This window comes from Sus scrofa, chromosome 6, assembly GCF_054392235.1.
Source record: "Sus scrofa isolate SSC_HxYL_T2T_F1_AM1 chromosome 6, Sscrofa_HxYL_maternal_Yorkshire_Landrace_v2.0, whole genome shotgun sequence".
In the NCBI taxonomy this organism is placed as follows: domain Eukaryota; kingdom Metazoa; phylum Chordata; class Mammalia; order Artiodactyla; family Suidae; genus Sus; species Sus scrofa.
The window spans coordinates 113,500,501-113,519,719 of NC_139388.1; the positions used below are offsets into that span (position 1 = coordinate 113,500,501).

The following is a 19,219-nucleotide window of genomic DNA, read 5'->3' on the forward strand; positions in this document are numbered from 1 at the left end:
AATAGCAAGACATGAATATGGAAATAGAGCATATAAAACTATGGGATGTAGCAAAAGTAGCTTTAAGAAAGAAAATCATAGCAATAAATGCCTACACTAAGGAACAAGATTTCAAAAAGCCTAACTTGACACATTAAGGAACTAGAAAAAGAAACTAACTTCAAAGTTAGTAGAGGGAAAAATAACAAAGATCAGAATGGAAATAAATGAAACAGAGACTAAAAATATCAAACTAAAAGCTGGTTTTTTAAAAAAGACGAAATAGACAAGAAAAAAAGAGAGAGGACTTAAGTAATATTATAAATGAAAGGAGGTATTACAACTGATGCACAAATACAAAGGATTGTAAGACTACTACAAATAAGCATCTAACAAACTACACAACCTAGAAGAAATGGATAAATTCCTAGAAATATACATACAATATGCCAAAACTGAAACATGAAGAAATAGAAAATCTGAAGGAATCAATTATAAGAAAGGAGATTAAAACACTAAATAAACACCTGTCAACAAACAAAAGTCTAAGACCATATGTCTTCATTAGTGAATTCTGCCAGGTATTTAACAAAGTATTAATATTGATCCTTCTGAAACTATTCAAAACAAACAAAAGGAAAAACAAAAGGAGGGAACACTTCCAAACTCATTTTTATAAGGTCAGCATTATCCCAATATCAAAATCAAAGAAAATTAAGGTCAATATCCCTGATGAAGAGAGACGCAAAAGTCAAGAAAATATCAGTAAGCTGAATTCAATTAATACATTCAGTAATACATTAAAATATACCATGATCAAGTGAGATTTATTCCAGGGATGCAGGATGGTTCAACACATGCAAATCAATAAATGTGATACACCATGTTTACAAAATGAAGGATAAAAATATATAATCATCTCAAAAGATGCAGAAAAAGCATTTGACAAAATTCAACATCCTTTCACGATAAAACTCTCAACAAAGTGGGTTGGGGAAATATACCTCAACATAATAAGGGCCATAGATGACAAGCCCACAGCTAACATCATTACTCGGTGGTAAAAAGCTGAAAGAAAGCTCTTTCTATAAGCTCAGAAATAAAACAAGGATTCCCATTCTCACCACTTTTTTTCAACATAGTACCGAAGTTCTAGCCAGAGTAATGACAGAAGAAAAAGAAAAGGTAACCAAATCAAGCAGGAAGAAGTAAAATCATCTCTATTTGCAGATGCCATGATATTATATTCAGAAACCAATAAAGACTCCACCAAAACACCATTAGGATCATAAATGAATTCGGTCAAGTTTCAGGGTACACAACCAACATACCAAAATCAGTTGTGTTTCAAAACAAACTATGAGAAAGCTAAATTAAGCAAACAATCTCATTTACAGAAGGATAAAATACTCAGAAATAAATTTAACCAAGAGGTCAAGAAAGATTTATACACTGAAAACTATAAGATATTAATGAAAGAAACTGCAGAAGACACAAATAAATGGAAAGATACTCTGTACTCACGGAATACAAAAATTCTTAAAACGTCCATGCTACACAAAGTGATCTAAAGACTGAATCCAATCCTTATCAAAATTCCAATAGCATTTTTCACAGAAAGAGAAAAAACAATCCTTCAATTTGTAAGGAAACACAAAAGATCATGAATAGCCAAAGCGATCTTGAGAAAGAAGAACAAAACTGGAGGCATCGAGCTCCCTGATTTCAGACTGTCTTACAAAGATATAGGAATGAAAACAGTATAGAATTGGCACTGAAATAGACACAAAGATGAATGGAACAGAGAGCCCAGAAATAAATCCATGCATTTATAGTCATTTTTTTTTTTTATGGCTACACCTGCAGCATGTGGAAGTTCCCAGGCCAGGGCTTGAATCTGAGCCACAGCTGCAGCAATACTGGATCCATGCTAGGGATCAACCTGCACATCTCTGCAGCAACCTGAGCCACAACAGTCAGATTCTTAACCCACTGTGCCACAGTGGGAACTCCAAAGGGATAGTATCTTATACTCTACTGCATTTTCATCACCTGAGGGAGAGAAGCACATTGCAGGTGCCCTGCCCCACATGCTCCTGTGTGAGCCCACAGAACTGACTCCTATTGGGCATTTATCACATCACACTATACTCTTCTAACTCTTTCACTGGAATACAAACTCCCTCAAGTCAGAACCCTCTTGTTTAATGATACACAATTGTTCACATGGAAAAATGTGTAAAAAAAAAAAAAACACGTGTCTTTTTAGACAAATGCTGGAGGACAATACCAGGAAGTTAACAGTGGGTGTCCCTAGGAGTTGGTGGTTTGTGTAATCCTGATAATCCTCTTCATGCTTTTCTGTATCTTCTAAATTTCCTAAAATGGACATGTATTGTTCTTTTAATAGGGAAAAACAAGAAAAACTATTTAAAAATCTAAAGCTTTCAGCCTGGCAAAAGAAAGGATGGGGAAGCTGGCCAGCCTGCACCACAGACCACCTTACACCATAAACACTGCCAAATAGGCTAGTCATAAAACAGACATAAGAAAAACACAGTGTACATGGCCTGATGGAAAAAGAGGAGCAAGAAAATTCACTTGGGTTATTTTGGTCCTAGGTTCCAGGGCACGGTGCTGTGCTTTAAAGAATAACTTCTGGAGTTCCCGATGTGGCTCAGTGGTTAACGAATCCGACTAGGAACCATGAGGTTGCGGGTTCGATCCCTGGCTTTGCTCAGTGGCTTAAGGATCCAGTGTTGCTGTGAGCTGTGGTGCAGGTCACAGACTCGGCTTGGATCCCACGTTGCTGTGGCTCTGGCGTAGGCCAGTGGCTACAGCTCCAATTAGACCCCTAGCCTGGGAACCTCCATATACCGTGGGAGCAGTCCTAGAAATGGCAAAAAGACAAAAAAAAAAAAAAAGGAATAACTTCTGAGGGAGTTCCCATCATGGCTCAGCAGGTTACCAACCTCACTAGTACCCATGAGGATGTGAGTCAATCCCTGGCCCCTGATGCTAAGTGACATGAACTGTGCCGCTTCTGGCTCAGCTGTCTTGTTTTCTACATCTCACTCTGTTGTGCACAACAGCAGGGTGAGATGTATATTAAAGGAATTTAGAGGATTTATTCATTAAAGGAATGAAGAACTTTACCTGTAAGTCTGATTCTGAGCTTTTTTCCCTTAAAAATACCTGAATAGGGAGTTCTCTTGTGGTGCAGCAGGTTAAGGACCCAGTGTTGTGGCTGCTGTGGTGAGTGTTCAGTCCCCGGCCTGGGAACTTCCACTTGCCACAGGTGGGGCCATAAAAAAAAACAAAACAAAACAAAAAAAAAAAAACAAACAAAAAAAAAACTAAAATGACTATTAAATACTCACTGAAGGAATAAGCGTCGTGCTGGGCGTGCAAGGCATTTTGGCTCTTCCATAATTATGAGGCTCGGACAAGAATCCCGGCCTAGGGACTGACTTGACCTTTCATCTATAAAGCAGCGCTGTATATACTGCCAAACCCTCACATATGCCCCCTGAGAAAATATGTAAGGAAGAATGGGACAATCACGTGTCTAGGAGCCACCTGCTGCACAACACCAGTTAACAAGTCAGTGAAAAAGAGCATGGGGTCAACTCTGGAGACCAAGGGACAAAGGACATGGTTTTATCATTAATTCAATGGGGAGATTCTTTCTTAATCTTTTGAAAAGCTCTCCAAATCCTTAATAGGTCTTCAAGTTTGTAATTTAGAATACCTGAAACACCTTCCCGCTTCTGTTAGTGACTCAGAATGTAAGCATTCAAGGAAATGAAAAGGTGCACTTGTGGCCCAGGTAACAGGGAATGGAAGGGACAGAATAAGGCCAGAGGGAATGTATACATAGAGATCTAAAAGGTACAGAAACAACCCTGACCGGTCAGAAGAGTCTAACATGGCATTTAAAATATAGCAACGGGCTTGCAATTGTATTGCCTCTATTAGTCTGGGATTGCTTTCAAACAATTGTAGATATTTTAATTGTTAAAAATACAGTCCTCTGGATACATAATGAAAAACTCAGTGACACAAACTATAGTTCGTTCCCTCTTCAGAGACACCATTTTTACTGACAATACAATGAAGTTTGGTACTGAATCCTCTAGGTATTGTATACAGCTAATTAGTACTGTGCATACTCCAATAATGGGAAAAACAACAATGCATATTATGAAGGTCAAGTTTCAGGAAGAAACATGAGCTAGAATACTTTTATCACTGAGAGCTTCAGTCAGCTGGAAAAATAAAATATTTATGCCTAGCAATTCTACCTTGTGACCCAGCTAAAAGCAAAGTTTAAATTTATCCATGCAAATTAATAGCAACCAATGATGAAACCAAAGAAACTCTTAATTGCAGTTGCTCATCAGATGACAAACTGAGAAGAAAAAAAAAAAAGAGAGAGAGAAGACTGCTTTGTCACTTGAGCACCATATAAACAACCCTAAGGCAAGGCCAAGTTTGATCCCAACTGAAATGGAAAATATTTTATATATGTTAACGCCTAGCACTGTTAATGTCCAACTGTACAACTATTTCAGACCTGGGTCAGAAAGAGCAGCTCAGCGTTGGTGTTATGCTAAGTCAGCTGGCGGGGTCCTCACCCAGGTGTGTGAGCCAAGCACTAAGCGGGCTTCCCAGCTCCTCGCTGCTGGGCAGGTGTGGGCAGCAGCCCTGGCTCCGTTCCTTGGATGTGCCTTCTGCAACTTGGGTAGGCCCTGGGTCCTGCGACCGAAACAGCCCTACCCCCCGCAGCTCCCAAGGAAGGAAAAGTGTATCCTTCTTACATGTCAGGGCTTGGGAAGGTCAAAAATCTCCTTCCCATCCTATTACTTGGCCACCTCCCTTCCCACAAGAGCTCTGTCATCTACGAGTTTAACCAGAATTTGTGCCAATGAAGCCTCTTTTTTTTCCTTTTTTCTGTTCAGGGACACACCTTCAGCATATGGAAGATTCTGGGCTAGGGGTTGAATCGGAGCTGCAGCTGCTGGCCTATACCACAGCCACAGCAACATTGGATCCGAGCTGTATCTATGACCTACGCCACAGCTCAGGGCAACACTGGATCCTTAACCCACAGAGTGAGAGGCCAGGAATCAAACCCAGGTCCTCACGGACACCATGTCGGGTTCTTAACCCGCTGAGCCACAACAGCAACTTCCAATGAAGCCTCTTTTAAACAAGGCACTGTGACTCCACAGAGGACTCCATGAATTCCTGTTTCCCTCAAGGCAAGACCTGAGAGAAGTGAGGTCTCTGGCCGTTTCTCCCACATTGGGATATTCTGATTCCAGATCACTGTAGAGTAAGGTGGCAAAGATGACAGATGTTTAACTACTTTGCTTCTTCTGCCTCCTGCCTCTCAAGTCAGTACTTACAATGTACCAACTTTGGCAAAGCTCCAAATCTTACCTAGAGCTATACCTGTCTTATGTGCAGAATTCAGGAATGGGATCATTGTCACAGTGACACACACCAACGTGTTTATCTGAACCCCCAAATGACATGACAGTCCTGACAGTGAGCTGACCCGGGATGCACCTGGTTCTGGGGTCAGGTGGCAGGCCTCCTGCATCAAGGAATGAGCTGAATCTGAGGTTTTGAGGGAAAAAAATGTAAAGCTCATGGTAAGATAAAAGCATTTCATGAAAAAATATTATACTGGCAAGGTGTGTTTCAGTGAAAAATACTTCATTTTCTCCACCCCTTCTCTACTGCAAAGTATATGTGAGTGAGTTATAGGAACTGGAGTTGAGAGCGAAGCTTCTCTGCTACATTCGCTTGAGAACCAGATGCCAGTGACACCAAGGGACGGAAACAAGACCTTCTGCAAATCACAGGTTTCCAATGTTTCTGATAACGCTGAAGGAAGTCCCGATTGAGCTGTAAAAATTATTTTTGATGGATAACACATTTCAGCTGATTTTTGACATATAGTTGGGGAAAGGGCAAAGAACCAAACGATATTGCTAGATATTAGAAAAACACAGCACTCCTACTCCTATCTATTAATATGAGCAAGGCTTATTATCCTGGAATCCATTAAAAAATAAGAACATAATTGTTACTGAAAATCTTGTCGCATTCTAGCAAGGCACTGATATTCATTCTCAGATAGCTAAACCCAAGTGGAAAAAAATCCATTTATGAATAATGTTTTATCTTTTATATTTTCATAAATTTTATGTTTACTGTTTTACTCATACAGTAGTATTTGTAAGAATAACTTGAAACTTTTAGTACAGAAGTCCTGTAGTCATAAAATACACATTTTTAAATTTTTTTTTGTCTTTTTAGGACTGCACCCACGGCATATGGAGGTTCCTAGGCTAGGGGTCAAATTGGAGCTGTAGCTGCCGGCCTACGCCACAGCCACAGCCACACCAGATTTGAGCTGCGTCTGTGACCTACACCACAGCTCACGGCAACACCGGATCCTTAACCCACTGAGGGAGGTCAGGGATCAAACACGCAACCTCATGGTTCCTAGTCAGGTTCATTTCCACTGCGTCACGACGGGAACGCCTTAATTTTAACTTTTTAATGTATTTTTGTGATAATGAAGTATAATAGGATAATCAATAAAAGGGCTTCAAAAAGGAAAAATTAGGTTAGGATAGTATTCTACAGTAAATAGGGCATGGAAATCGTAGTTAAAGGAGCAAATGGAACTATGAAGTTTTCAACTGTTGTATTCACATCTCCATGGAATTTGGTTCCACTGGATACCATGAGAGGGGATCCTTTTTCTCTTTAGAAACTCAGTATTTATAATCTAACAGACCTTCTCCATCTCTCACAATAATCCAACACTAATGTTCTATGACTCCATGACATTGCTTAGCAGACATGGCCTCCAGTGCAGGGACCTACTCAAGTTCTGTGCCTGGATGCCTCTCTTGCCTCCCTGTGGGGCTGGCCCTGGTTGCCAAAGTCACTAAGTGTGGACACCAATGACCTAACTCTGGAAGAGTCCTGCTCATGAGCCTGAACTGTACGGGAGAGAAGAAGAGAAGGAAAACAGGGGAAACAGAGGACAAGAGGATTATGAGATTAGACTTCTTTAACAAAAGGACAATGGCAGTGAGGAAATACGGAAAAGGAATTCAAACTGCTGGTCAACATCAGTATTAATTCCGAGATGAGAATCTGCTTGATAAATGCTTCAACCACAGAGATTTGGGGTTGAATTCCAGTTATGTAAAGTATTCATTTCATATAGTATAACCCAACAGTTGGTAACATAATCCTGTCCAAAACAGATTGGGAGAAAAAAGGGTATCGTTTTGGAAATCTAAGTCTCCATACTCTTTTTAGAAAAAAGCAAAGCAAAATGTGTATTTATGTGGCAGTGGAGGATGGGACAAGGTGACCCCGGCTAGAGGAGGTGCTGCAGGGCACTGAGGCCCAGGATGACAAATGCCTGAAGACAATGACTTTCCTTCCTGATCAAGATGCAGCTGGACTGAGACCACACCTGGCAGATAAGTGCCTATCAAGCATTTTTTTTGGGGGGGGGGGGGCGGGCTGCACCCATGGCACATGGAGGTTCCCAGGCTAAGGGTAGAATCAGAGCTGTAGCTGCTGGCCTATGCCACAATCACAGCTACGCCAAATCTGAGTCGTGTCTACAACCTACACCACAGCTCAGGACAACGCTGGATCCTTAACCCACTGAGCGAGACCAGGGATTGAAGCTGTGTCTTCATGGATACTAGTCAGATTTCGTTTCTGCTGAGTCATGACAGGAACTCCTATCATGCATTCTTAAAAACCACGTATGTCACTGCAGTAGCTCCAGTCTCCACTGAGGCACAGGTTCGATCCCTGGCTTGGAACATCCATGTGCCTTGGACATGGCAAAAAAAAAAAAAAAAAAAAAAAAGGCCATGTCTTAATTATACTATGGCATAAAACTATCATCATAAATGAGTAGCACTGATTTCTGAAAAAGCTGGGAGCAGACCCCAATTGAGAGGGGAACTAGGAAGTTTCCAGCAGGATGTCCACATTCCCCCACTCTGATCTTTTACATTCCTTAAGTCAATGGGAACATCATGAAAAGCTATGGTTTGATAACAAACTTCCCCCAGTACTTTTAAGAGTTGTTACGATGAAATTAAGAAACTGGGAATGTGAAGCTGCAGAAAAAGCCAGCTGAAGGGCGTGTGCATAGCTCTGTAACTGAGATCTACCCACAGAAAAAGGACCTGGAGTAAAGTGTTTAGAATGTTAAGTGCAATAGCATCATAAAAGTGGGATGGTGGTGTTTTAAGAAATGCCTTCACTTTGAAGTTAAGTGTGAGAAAAATCTATGGATACCAGTATCGTCTAATTTTTTGACTTGTTTTCCTTTGAGGGGGTATAAGGAGGCAGATAGTGGAGGGGCTGATACCAAATATTACCTTTAAAATTTATTCTAGTAACGTTAGTTGCATTTCTCTCAAGATACACCACACTTTAAACCTCTATTGTTGCTTAACACTCACACCTTTGGACTACTTCTCTGCCCACATGGCGGGAGCCCACAACAGGACCCAAAGAATAATACTTCAAATGCCAGATAACTGCCTTTCAATTCACGTTAATAAATATTCCAAGAGAATGTTAGTCTCTTATATAAAACCCCAGGGGAGAACACTTTTCCCAAATATTACTTCCCCTGCATCTCTTTCTCTGTGATTTTATTCATTAAGTTCTACAGATACAGGTTCCAAAACATTCCATGGTTCCCTTTCAACCCGAATAGCTCTGCTTGTATTTGCTTTATTTTATTTATGACTCAGCCCTAGTGTTTATTTGCACAAACAGTTCTGTACCTAAAAATAAAAGTAAAACCATGCTTCTAGAAAGTATCTTACAAAATATGACAGGTACAAGCCAACATAATATTAATTTCCATCTTTTAAAAAAACGGTTAGCTTCCATTTAGACAGAATGGTTGCTTTAGACAAAAATGAGACGATTAGTGGTCACCAGTCTATACAAACTCATAACACCACCACTAAATCTGACACATCAATGAGAGAGGAGATGGCAGGCAACAGATATGAGCAAGAGAAATACAGAAAGCTGTACTTTCCAGGACGGCCAAAAAGACTAAACCACACCTGCAGTTTTCATACAAATTCTGTTGATCAAACAAGTCTTAGACAGACATGATACCATTCTTATAATAACTGTGGGTTTCATTCATTTGCAGATTACAAAATCTATTTAATGAGCTGGAATCAGCATTAATCTAACAAAAAAATAGTGATGAGTATTGTTCTGTGAAACTGGTTTGAATTTTAAACACACACACATATGTTCATATTTATATACTGGATCACAGTGATATATATGTTTACTGAGGGTCTGAAAAACACTAAACCTGTAGGATATAATTTTTTTTGTCCTGAAAATTTCAGTTAAGAGACTAATATGTATAATCAACATTTTATTTAAGAATATCCAAAAAAAAAAAAAAAAGTTGTGGCTCAGCAGAAACAAATCTGACTAGCATTCATGAGGACTTTGGTTCAACCCCTGGCCTTACACAGTGGGTTAAGGATCTGGTGTTGCCATGAACTGTGGTCTCAGACACAGCTCAGATCTCAAGTTGCTGTGGCTACAGTGTAGGCCAGTGGCCACAGCTCCAATTCAACCCCTAGCCTAGGAACCCCCAGATGCCATGGGTGTGGCCCTAAAAAGAAAGACACACACACACACACACACACACACACACACACACACACACACACACACACACACAAGAATATCTACATTTGTCTAGGAGTTCCTGCTGTGGCACAAAGGGATTGGCAGCATCTCTGGAGTGCTAGGACTCAGGTTTGATCCCCAGCCCAGCACAGTGAGTGGGTTAAGGAGTTGATGTTGCCACAGATACAGAGTAGGGTCGCAACTGTGGCTCGGATCTGGTCCCTGGCCCTGGAACTCCATATTACGTGGGACGGCCAAAAAAGAAAAAAAAAATAATAATAAAAGAATATATACATTTGTCTGTATACATTTGATTCGTTCTGATGAGTCTTACTATAATCAAAATAGAGTAAGTCTCCAGGTGTCTTATTCTCAAGTGTGATTAACCACTGATAATAATGTTGACATTTTATATAAATTATCTTATCTCTCAATACAGTGATAAGGCAGAAATTGTTCTCCTAACTTTATTTGGGGAGTCAAGGCAACTTGGCCAGGGTCTCAGACAGGAAGCAGCAAGGCTGGGATAAATCCTGCTATCCAGCTACAGAGAGGTGAGCTGAATTACTCTCCGTGCAGTAGGATCAGAAAATACCTGTTTAAAAGAAGCGTTTCTGGGATTAGCTCCTTGGAAATTACATTTAGGAAGTCTCAGATGACATTAACCCCATGCAGAGAACAGGGGCATTCAAAAAATGCCCAAGTACCAGCTGAAAGGATTTTCAAGCACCAAAATGAAAATTTTGGTTTATAAAGTGACTATACTTCCCAGGACAGGGAAAGTTCTTGGAGTACTCCCAGGCTGCAGAGTAAGTTGAAAAATTAAGAAAGGTAAGTTCTTCAGCAGCTCAGGACTCACATGCTTTAAAATTTCCATCATTTTAGTTGGTCAAGGGTCAGGCGAGAAGATCTAAGGGAACTTTACTTAGAAGTCTTGACTGACTGACGTCAGGGAGATGATGTGGACGGTTATGGTAAAGGGAATCTAAGGATTTATAAAATAGTAAATTTTGCCATCCATTACCCAAGTGCCCCCCCCCCAGGAAAATCAGACCCACCTCTACAGATAACTAAGCAGGTACACATTCCACATGCCTAACATATACCACACTTACACATTTAAAGTACAAAAACCCGCTGTGTGTACAGAAGTGTCAGTGCAATTATATTCCACACTGTGGGGAGTCTGTTCTGAGAGAATTTCTGGGCAACTCTATGGGGAAATACAAATTGATGTGACAAGGAGGAAGAGCATTTCCTTTTCCTATTTCCTTCTGTTCTTATAGGCAGAAGTCACATTAAAGTCACATTACACGGCATAAAGAGTGGTTCAGATTCTGTCAGGAAAACCTAATGTAAGCCTTTCCTAATTTCTGATTCTCAAAAGTTTCCATTAACACTGCTGTGCATCATTTTTATGCCAACATCAAGATTCCCTTCCAAATGGTATGCATGAAATACAAATCAACTTAATATTGTAGGACTGATAGTTAATTTACCATTCCAATACATTTTCTGAGGATGCTCCAGATACTGAAGTCATTTCTGGAAAACATAGGGGAGGGCAAGCTTGTTCTGAAAACGAAAAGAAAAATTAAGAGTTAATACCACTGACATTAGGAAAAAAGGTTACTGTCATTAATATGAGAGCCGCAGCCATACATTTATAGAGACACCATAAAAATGCGCATCATATACAAATGGCCAACAGGGATAAGACGCTCAATATCACTAATCATTAGGGAAATGCAATTTAAAACTACAATGAGCTATCACCTCACACCTGTTAAAATAGCCTTCATCAGAAAGACAAGGGATTACAAAATGCTGGTATGAATGTGGAGAAAAGGGTCCATTGTGCACTGCTGGTGGGATTGCAAACTGGTGCAGCCACTACAGAAAATGGTATGGAGGTTTCTCAAAAAAAATTAAAATTGAACTACCACATGACCCAGCAATTCTACTTCTGGGAATATATGGAAAGGAAAGGAAGGGAGTTCCCGTTATGGTGCAGTGAAAACAAATCCAACTAGTAGCCATGAGGATGCGGGTTCTATCCCTGGCTTTGCTCAGTGGGTTGGGAATCCAGCGCTGCCATGAGCTGTGGTGGAGGTCATAGACATGGCTTGGATCCTGAACTGCTGTGGCTGTAGTGTGGGTTGGCAGCTGCAGCTCCAATTTGACCCATAGCTTGGGAACTTTCACATGCTGAGGGTTGGGCCCTAAAAAGAAAAAAAAAGAAAAAAAAAAAAAAAGGAAATGAAAACACTATCTTGAATGCACCCATACGTTCATGGCAGCATCATTTGCTGCCATTAAATATCCACCGATGGATGAATGCATAAGAAGATGTGATGCGTGTGTGTGTGTGTGTGCGTGCGTGTGTATGTGTGCGTGCACACCACAACGTCTTGAGATACACAGGAATAGTACTCATTTATAAAAAATGAGGAATTTCTAAGAGTTCCTGCTGTAGCACAGTGGGTTAATGATCCACCTTGTCTCTGTGGAGGTGTACTTTCAATTCCCAGCCCAGTGTAGTGAGTTAAGAATCCAGCATTGCTGCCTCTGTGGCACAGGTCTCAGCTGCAGCTCTGATTTGATACCTGGCCCGGGAATTTCCATATGCCCTGGGTGAGGAAGAAAAAGGAAAATAAAATGAGGAAATTCTACCATTTGCACAACAACTGATGGACCTTGAAGCCATTATGCTAAGTGAGATAAGTCAGAGAAAGACAAAACCTGCATGATTTCACATGAGAAATCTAACAACAACAAAAACAAAAAACTCAAACATTAACCTCATAGTAAAAAGATCAGACTTGAGGCAGGGGTTGGAGACTTGGAGGAAGGTGGTCAAAAGGTGGACATCTCCAATTACAAGATAAGTAAGTGCTCGGGGTGCAACGTACAACGTGAGCACAGTTAACACTGGAAGAAAGATATTGGAAAGCTGGTAAGAAAGCAGATCCTAAGCATTCTCATCAAAAGAAAAAACGTTTTCTTTTACCTATACGCAAAGGTGGATGTGAATTAAATCTACCGTGGTAATTTCACAATATTGTGAAATGTAATATATATGTAAATCAAACCACCATGCTAAAACGTAGTGATGCATATTGATTATTTTTCAATCAAACTAGAAAACAGTGTGTACTGTCACAGTCAGGATAAAACAGGGCCAACCTGGGGTCGCAGCCTTATTCACTGCTATTTTGGGCCCTGAAAAATTCCATAACAGATCAACTGGCCCCACATCTTTAAAAGTGTTCCGATCCAAATTCTCCTAATTCTCCTGTGCTGGCATCCAGTTGCTTAAACCATCTCAGAGGTACACTGTCCTTTCATGTGCTGGCGTAGCTGACCTGCTGTTTAGCTTGAGACAGATCTATCATATTCTGATACTCAATAAATTTAAGCCGGCTGTTAAATAATGTAATAAACACAAATCCCATCACAGAACCTAGCTTAAGGTTTTTAAGAAATTCAATGGGAAAATGCAAACAAACTCTAAAAATGCAAGTAAAATTTAGTCCATGCATCCTACCTTAGTACCTTCCCAAAGATACTGATACTGGACAAAACCCTGGATATACCGGAAAACCCTTTCCAAATGAACCTCTATAGAAGAAACATTTCCAAAGCCCCTGCAGGGGCCAGGAAGTAGCCAAGAGGAAGCTGTTGGCAGCAAAGGGTCTGTGGCTGGATGAGCAGCACCCCCAGGGCAGAAGCAGAAGGTGCCCAGGACTTCCCAAAACACTGTTATAACAACACCTTCTCTCCCATTATCTTAGGTTATGGCCAGCAATGCTGGTTTCCCAGGTGCTGTCCCCAATGTACTCATGCAACTAAAATATTAAAGAAATATTAACTTCAAATGTTTTATCTCTTAAAGAATCTCTGTTCTAAAAACTACTTTATTTGAATTGTAGAAGTTAATACAATTTAAAGTTTTTAAATAAATAGTATTTTAAGATTCTCTGTGGTAAAATCCTTCTGATTTTGCTTTTTTAGGAACACATACTGCTCATTTGGCAGATCTATCATCTCCCCAATCTGCTGGATAAGTGGCCACAGATGGTATTTAAATCACATTCTCTACAGTCCAAGACTATCAATCTCAATGACGTGAACAACTGAATCCAGAGATAGAACCCCTGCCATCATCTACCATTTGCATGTATAACAGTTTTAGAGATGAACAGAAACTAAAGTGTTTATCTCATGTCTATGAAAAAGTCAGTCAGAAATGTAACATATACCTTTCTTGGCATAGGTTACACTATGGGTTATGAACCCAAGATAAGCTTTGTGAAGAATGAATAAGGGGCTCTAACACCCCCTAACAAATGCTTACATGAAATGTCTATGTAGAGTGCTCTCCAATTAAAGGCCAAGAATAGCAGAAAAACAAGAAATATCTTGGAAGCAAGACAGCAGAAGATATGTGACGCTGAAGCTTTATTTTCATTCCCAATTTAGAAATCATCTTGCCAGCCAAGGACCCCACCCAGAAATATTCTGTACTTATTTTTATGCACATAACTCTGGGCGGCGTTTTATGAAAATGTAGTAATTACTTGTTAATGAGACCAGCTTACCTGTAACATGAGTCACCTACTCTGGAACACAACCAGGAAGCAGAGGTGAAAGGGACCGTGGAAGAGGAGGGGCCATCAGGAAGCCCGTGCTCTTTCCCCATGTAGGACACCCAGAGCCAAACACACACCCTCCCTCAACCGCGTGGTGTATACATACTGATGAGATGCAGCAAGAGGAACACTGGCCCCCACGGCCAGGCAGGGGCTGACCACCTGGTGAACAACATCAGGGCTGCTGACCATATCTAAATTGATAGCTTGATGAGGCAGCCAAAAGAACAGAGCCAGAACGTGGCCCAGGGCAGCTCTGCAATGGGCAGGCAGAGCTGGGATTCAGACCCATGTGCACTCTGAAACAGAGGATTTCTCAGAGGCCATCCTTAGAAGCAATGGTGCCTGGAGCACATCTCTTAGAAGCAATAGCTGCAGGAAATGTTCGGTGTAGAACAACGAAAGAAACTGGAAGTCCTGGTGTTAGAGGATAGGGCCGGGGCACAGGAGTTAACAGCCCACCAACAGTCCCACCTTTGCCTGCATCATTTTCCTCCCCAGCACCCATCATCACGGCATCTCCTGAGTGTTTGCTGACTCGGCCCCCAGACAGCATGAAAGCTTCTGGAGGCCTCATCTTTCATCTTGTGCTGTATCCCTGTCACCCAGAACAAGGCCTATCACAGAGGAAGAGTTTAAGTGTTGAACGAGCTTCGGAATTGGTAAGGTCTCTTGGCACACGTTATCTCTTCAGAAAGAATTTGGTTTGTCCTGTATTATTCAAGTAATCAGGACTAGGACCACAGGTGGAAGTTACAGGATAGCTAATAAAAAGCTAATATAAAGCTAATGTAACAGTCGACATAAAATATAAACTGTCTTATAATTAATTCCAAACAGAGGAATTAAAGAGATTGTCATAGAAGAAGGGCTTCAAATAGATGCTAGATGATCCCTTTTGGTCATGGCCCAGAAAGCCATTCCTGCACCGGGTGGGAAGTTGGTCTCCCATCAGCTAGGCCAGGGATATTGTTAAAATATCCCACAGGGAACAAGACAGGTTCCCATTGGGGGGAAAAAAAAAAAAAAACTATCCAGCCCCAAATGTCAGTAGTGCCAAAGTTGAGAAACCTGTCACAGAAATACAACACAAGCTTCACAGATTTTTACATATAGTCACTACAGAATTTAAAAAGTAAAAAGGGGACTTCCTGTGTGGCTCACAACATAGCTACTCGGCGTTCTGTCTGCAGTGGCTGTGGCTCGACCCCTGGCTCAGGAAGTTCCATATGCCGCAGTTGCACCCCACCCCCAAAAAAGTACAAAGGGACAAGATAAATTAATTTTAATAATATATTTGATTTAACGCAGTATGTCTAAGATATCAGCATTTCAACACGTAATCAATACAAAAATATTGAGATTTTTTTATAGTTTTTTCCATACATCTTCAAAAATCCCATGTGTATTTTACACTTCGAGTACCTCTCAATTTAGCTACTAAATTTTTAAGCGTAATGGAGTCTTACCAAAGCAATGTTTAATAGCAAAATATTTAATACTACTTGATTTTTCCAAATTATATTATAAAGTTAAATCTATATTATTTCAAATTAAATGAAACTAAAAACTCAATTTCATAGTCACACTAGCCATATTTCAAGTGTTCAAGAATCACCTGTGGCTACTATTGGACATAATGGATTTCTGTGATTACTTCTGAAAACAAAAGGATAGTCCTGCTCTAAGATTATGGAGGAAGCAAAAAATTACTCAATTATAAGAATCTAAGGTCAATGAGAAGCAGAATAGTTCACAGCCAAATCATCAAGAAAATGCTAAATCTGCAGTATTATTTCAAGAAGTAGAGATGAGGTTTTTTTAAAATTAGATTAAAACTTTTAAGAATGATTTAAACTGAAAAGGGTATGTTTCCATATTTAAAGTTTTCATTTGTGGAGAGGGGGATGAGAATTCCCTAATAATATTGAGTGAGGTGTTTCTCTTGGCAGAAATAAGAACGGCAGAGAGCAAGCAGGCATCACAATCTTCAGGCTGAGAGCACAGATCGATTATTCTCTTCCCTTTGAGTTTATCTGAGTCATTATCCTGAATTCTATGCTTCTTTTTTCCTTCATACAGAGAGAAAACACCCCGTACCAGGAGCTGAGGATGATACGTCCCGGCTCTATTTTCAATTATACAGATGCCATTATGACTACGGACACAATAACTGGTCTTTAAGCGAAAGGTCCCAGCCTGGTTGCTTCAGCTCCGCCATGTGCACGGCTCAGCTGGTCGCCCAGCATCACTCCCTGTGGCACAGGGTGTACACAGACCCCCAGCTGAAGCAAGTTAACCTGTGACGTGTGACTCACGAAGGCTGGGCTGGAATCCCCCTTGCTCTAAAAATGCTGTGTAAGTTCAGGAGAGCACTGGTCCCTGGATCTTTGGGAGATGCTTTTGGACATAGACTACATGGAAGGCTTGCCTGATGGAGCCCCTCAAATTCATCTGACCCACACAGACTCTCTCAGTCCCCCTGCCCCTACTGGCCTACACCTCCCGCTCTGCTCTGAACTGCGAGGGGGAACAGACCCGCTTGCTCACAGAGGCCCCTTGAAAAAAAGTAGAGGATTTTGATCACAAAGGTAGGTGATATAATTGGCTGCCAGGTGTTGCAGGTTTGCTTGTTTTCATGAGGCCACCGAGTTCCCCTCACCAACCCCATGGGCATGTACACACCCCACAGAAACAAGTACAAGGGGAGGGGACCCCTTATATGAGGATAGGAAAGAATCACAGGAAGTGACCTGGGGCCACTGCCCACAGTCCTGCCTCAGTCTCCCCGCATAACCTGGGGTCACCTCCAGCCTGGCTACACAGCTGGACAAGCTGCCTTAGCAGCAACATCTGTACTACGAAAAGTAACACCTGGGACAAACAATCTCTCGGAAATGAAATTTCAGTTTCTTACCTGTACATCGGTGATAAAGGGTTTTAAAAATTCTTTATTTTCATGAAGTACAAGCATGACAACATTCATAGTCATTAGTGATATTTGCCCTGAATTCCCTTCACAATTTGTAGGAGCTCTCTGTATTTTAGAAATATTTTATTTATCATCTACATTGTAGATAACTTTTTCCAAGTCTAACACACTCATTCTGCTGAATTTTTTTTTTATGGTATAATCTGCCAAAACCAAATCTACCCACATGGGGGAAAAAAAATACCTACCTGGGGAGATTAGACATAATCATAATGTATACGTGAAAGCTTAAACCACTATTTTCCACATGGACAAGATAAAAACACACTACAATTCCATTAATAGTCACTCCGGGGGCGGGGGGGGAAGGCATTTTTCTTAATTCATGAAGTTTTATAATCTCATGATCTTTGTATTTATTTTTATTACTTAATGAATTTTATTATGTTTATAGTTGTACAATGATCATCATGACCCAATTTTATAGCATTTCCATCTCAAAACCCCCACGCATCCCCCTACACCTCAACCTGTCTCCTTTGGAAACCATAAGTTTTTCAAAGTCTGTGAGTCAGTATCTGTTCTGCAAAGAAGTTCATTGTGTCCTTTTTTTAGATTCCACATATAAGTGATAGTATTTGATGTTGGTCTCTGTCTGACTGATTTCACTTAGCATGATAATTTCTAGGTCCATCCATGTTGCTGCAAATGCCATTCTTTCTTTCCTTTTAATGGCTGAGTAATATTCCATTGTGTATATGTACCACATCTCCGTGATCCACTCCTCTGTCAATGGATGTTTAGGTTGTTTCTATGTCTTGACTATTGTATATAGTGCTGCAATGAACATTGGAGTACATGTATCTTTTTGAGTCATAGTCTTCTCTGGAGAGATGCCCAGGAGTGGGATTGTTGGATCAATGGTAATTCTACGTTTGGTTTTCTGAGAATCTCCATACTGTTTTCCACAGTGGTTGCACCAATTTACATTCCCACCAACAGTGTAATAGGGTTTCCTTTTCTCCACACCCTCTCCAGCATTTATTGTTTGTAGACTTTTTGATGATGGCCATTCTGGCCTGTGTAAGGTGGTACCTCAGAGTGGTTTTGATTTGCAATTCTCTAATAATGGGTGATGCTGAACATCTTTTCTTTTTTTTGGCCATTTGTATGTCATCTTTGGAGAATTATTTAGCTCTTCTGCCCACTTTTTGATGGGGTTGTTGGTTTTTTTTTGGTATGGAGCTGCAGAAGGTGTTTATAAATTTTGGAAATTAATCCCTTGTCAGTCACTTTATTTGCAAAGATTTTCTCCCATTCTGTGGGTTGTCTTTTTGTTTCATTTAGGGTTTCCTTTGCTGTGCAGAAACTTTTAAGTTTAATTAAGTCCCATTTGTTTATTTTTGTTTTTATTGTCATTAGGAGATGGATCTGAGAAGATATTGCTGTCGTTTATGTCAGAGAGTGTTTGGCCTATGTTTTCCTTTAAGAGTTTTATAGTATCTGGTCTTATATCTAGGTCTTTAATCCATTTTGAGTTTATTTTTGTGTATGGTGTTAGGGAGTGTTCTAATTTCATTCTTTTACATATGGCTGTCCAGTTTTCCCAGCACCACTTATTGAACAAGCTGTCCTTTATTGTATATCCTTGCCTCCTTTGTCATAGATTAGTCGACTGTAGGTGCGTGGGTTTAATCTGGGCTTTCTACCCTGTTCCACTGATCTGTATGTCTGTCTTTGTGCCAGTACCACATGGTTTTGATGACTGTAGCTTTGTAGTATAGTCTGAAGCCAGGACGCCTAATTCCTCCAGCTCCATTTTTCTTTCTCAGGATGGCTTTGGCCATCTTTAAAATATTTTGTTCTACTTCTGTGAAAAATGTTCTTGGTAATTTGATAGGGACTGTACTGAATCTGTAGA

The 19,219-nt window shown here is 40.5% G+C and overlaps 1 protein-coding gene across 16 annotated transcripts in view; it reads right to left on the minus strand.

Moving 5' to 3' along the window:
* Positions 1–19,219, minus strand: part of OSBPL1A (oxysterol binding protein like 1A) — a 221,190-nt gene that overhangs the window by 22,221 nt on the left and 179,750 nt on the right. For 14 of the 16 annotated variants that reach the window (XR_014807736.1, XM_084964350.1, XM_084964346.1 and 11 more), the window contains one exon: positions 11,214–11,289. The exons of 1 other annotated variant lie outside the window; for it this stretch is intronic. Coding sequence is in view for 13 of the 15 variants with exons in the window: in XM_084964350.1 (XP_084820476.1) it covers positions 11,214–11,289 (76 nt within the window). In the remaining 2 variants the exon portion in view is untranslated. Of the gene's footprint in view, positions 1–6,560; positions 7,570–9,959; positions 11,290–19,219 lie in introns of those variants that run through there. One more of the 16 variants, XR_014807737.1, reaches the window with a different exon arrangement.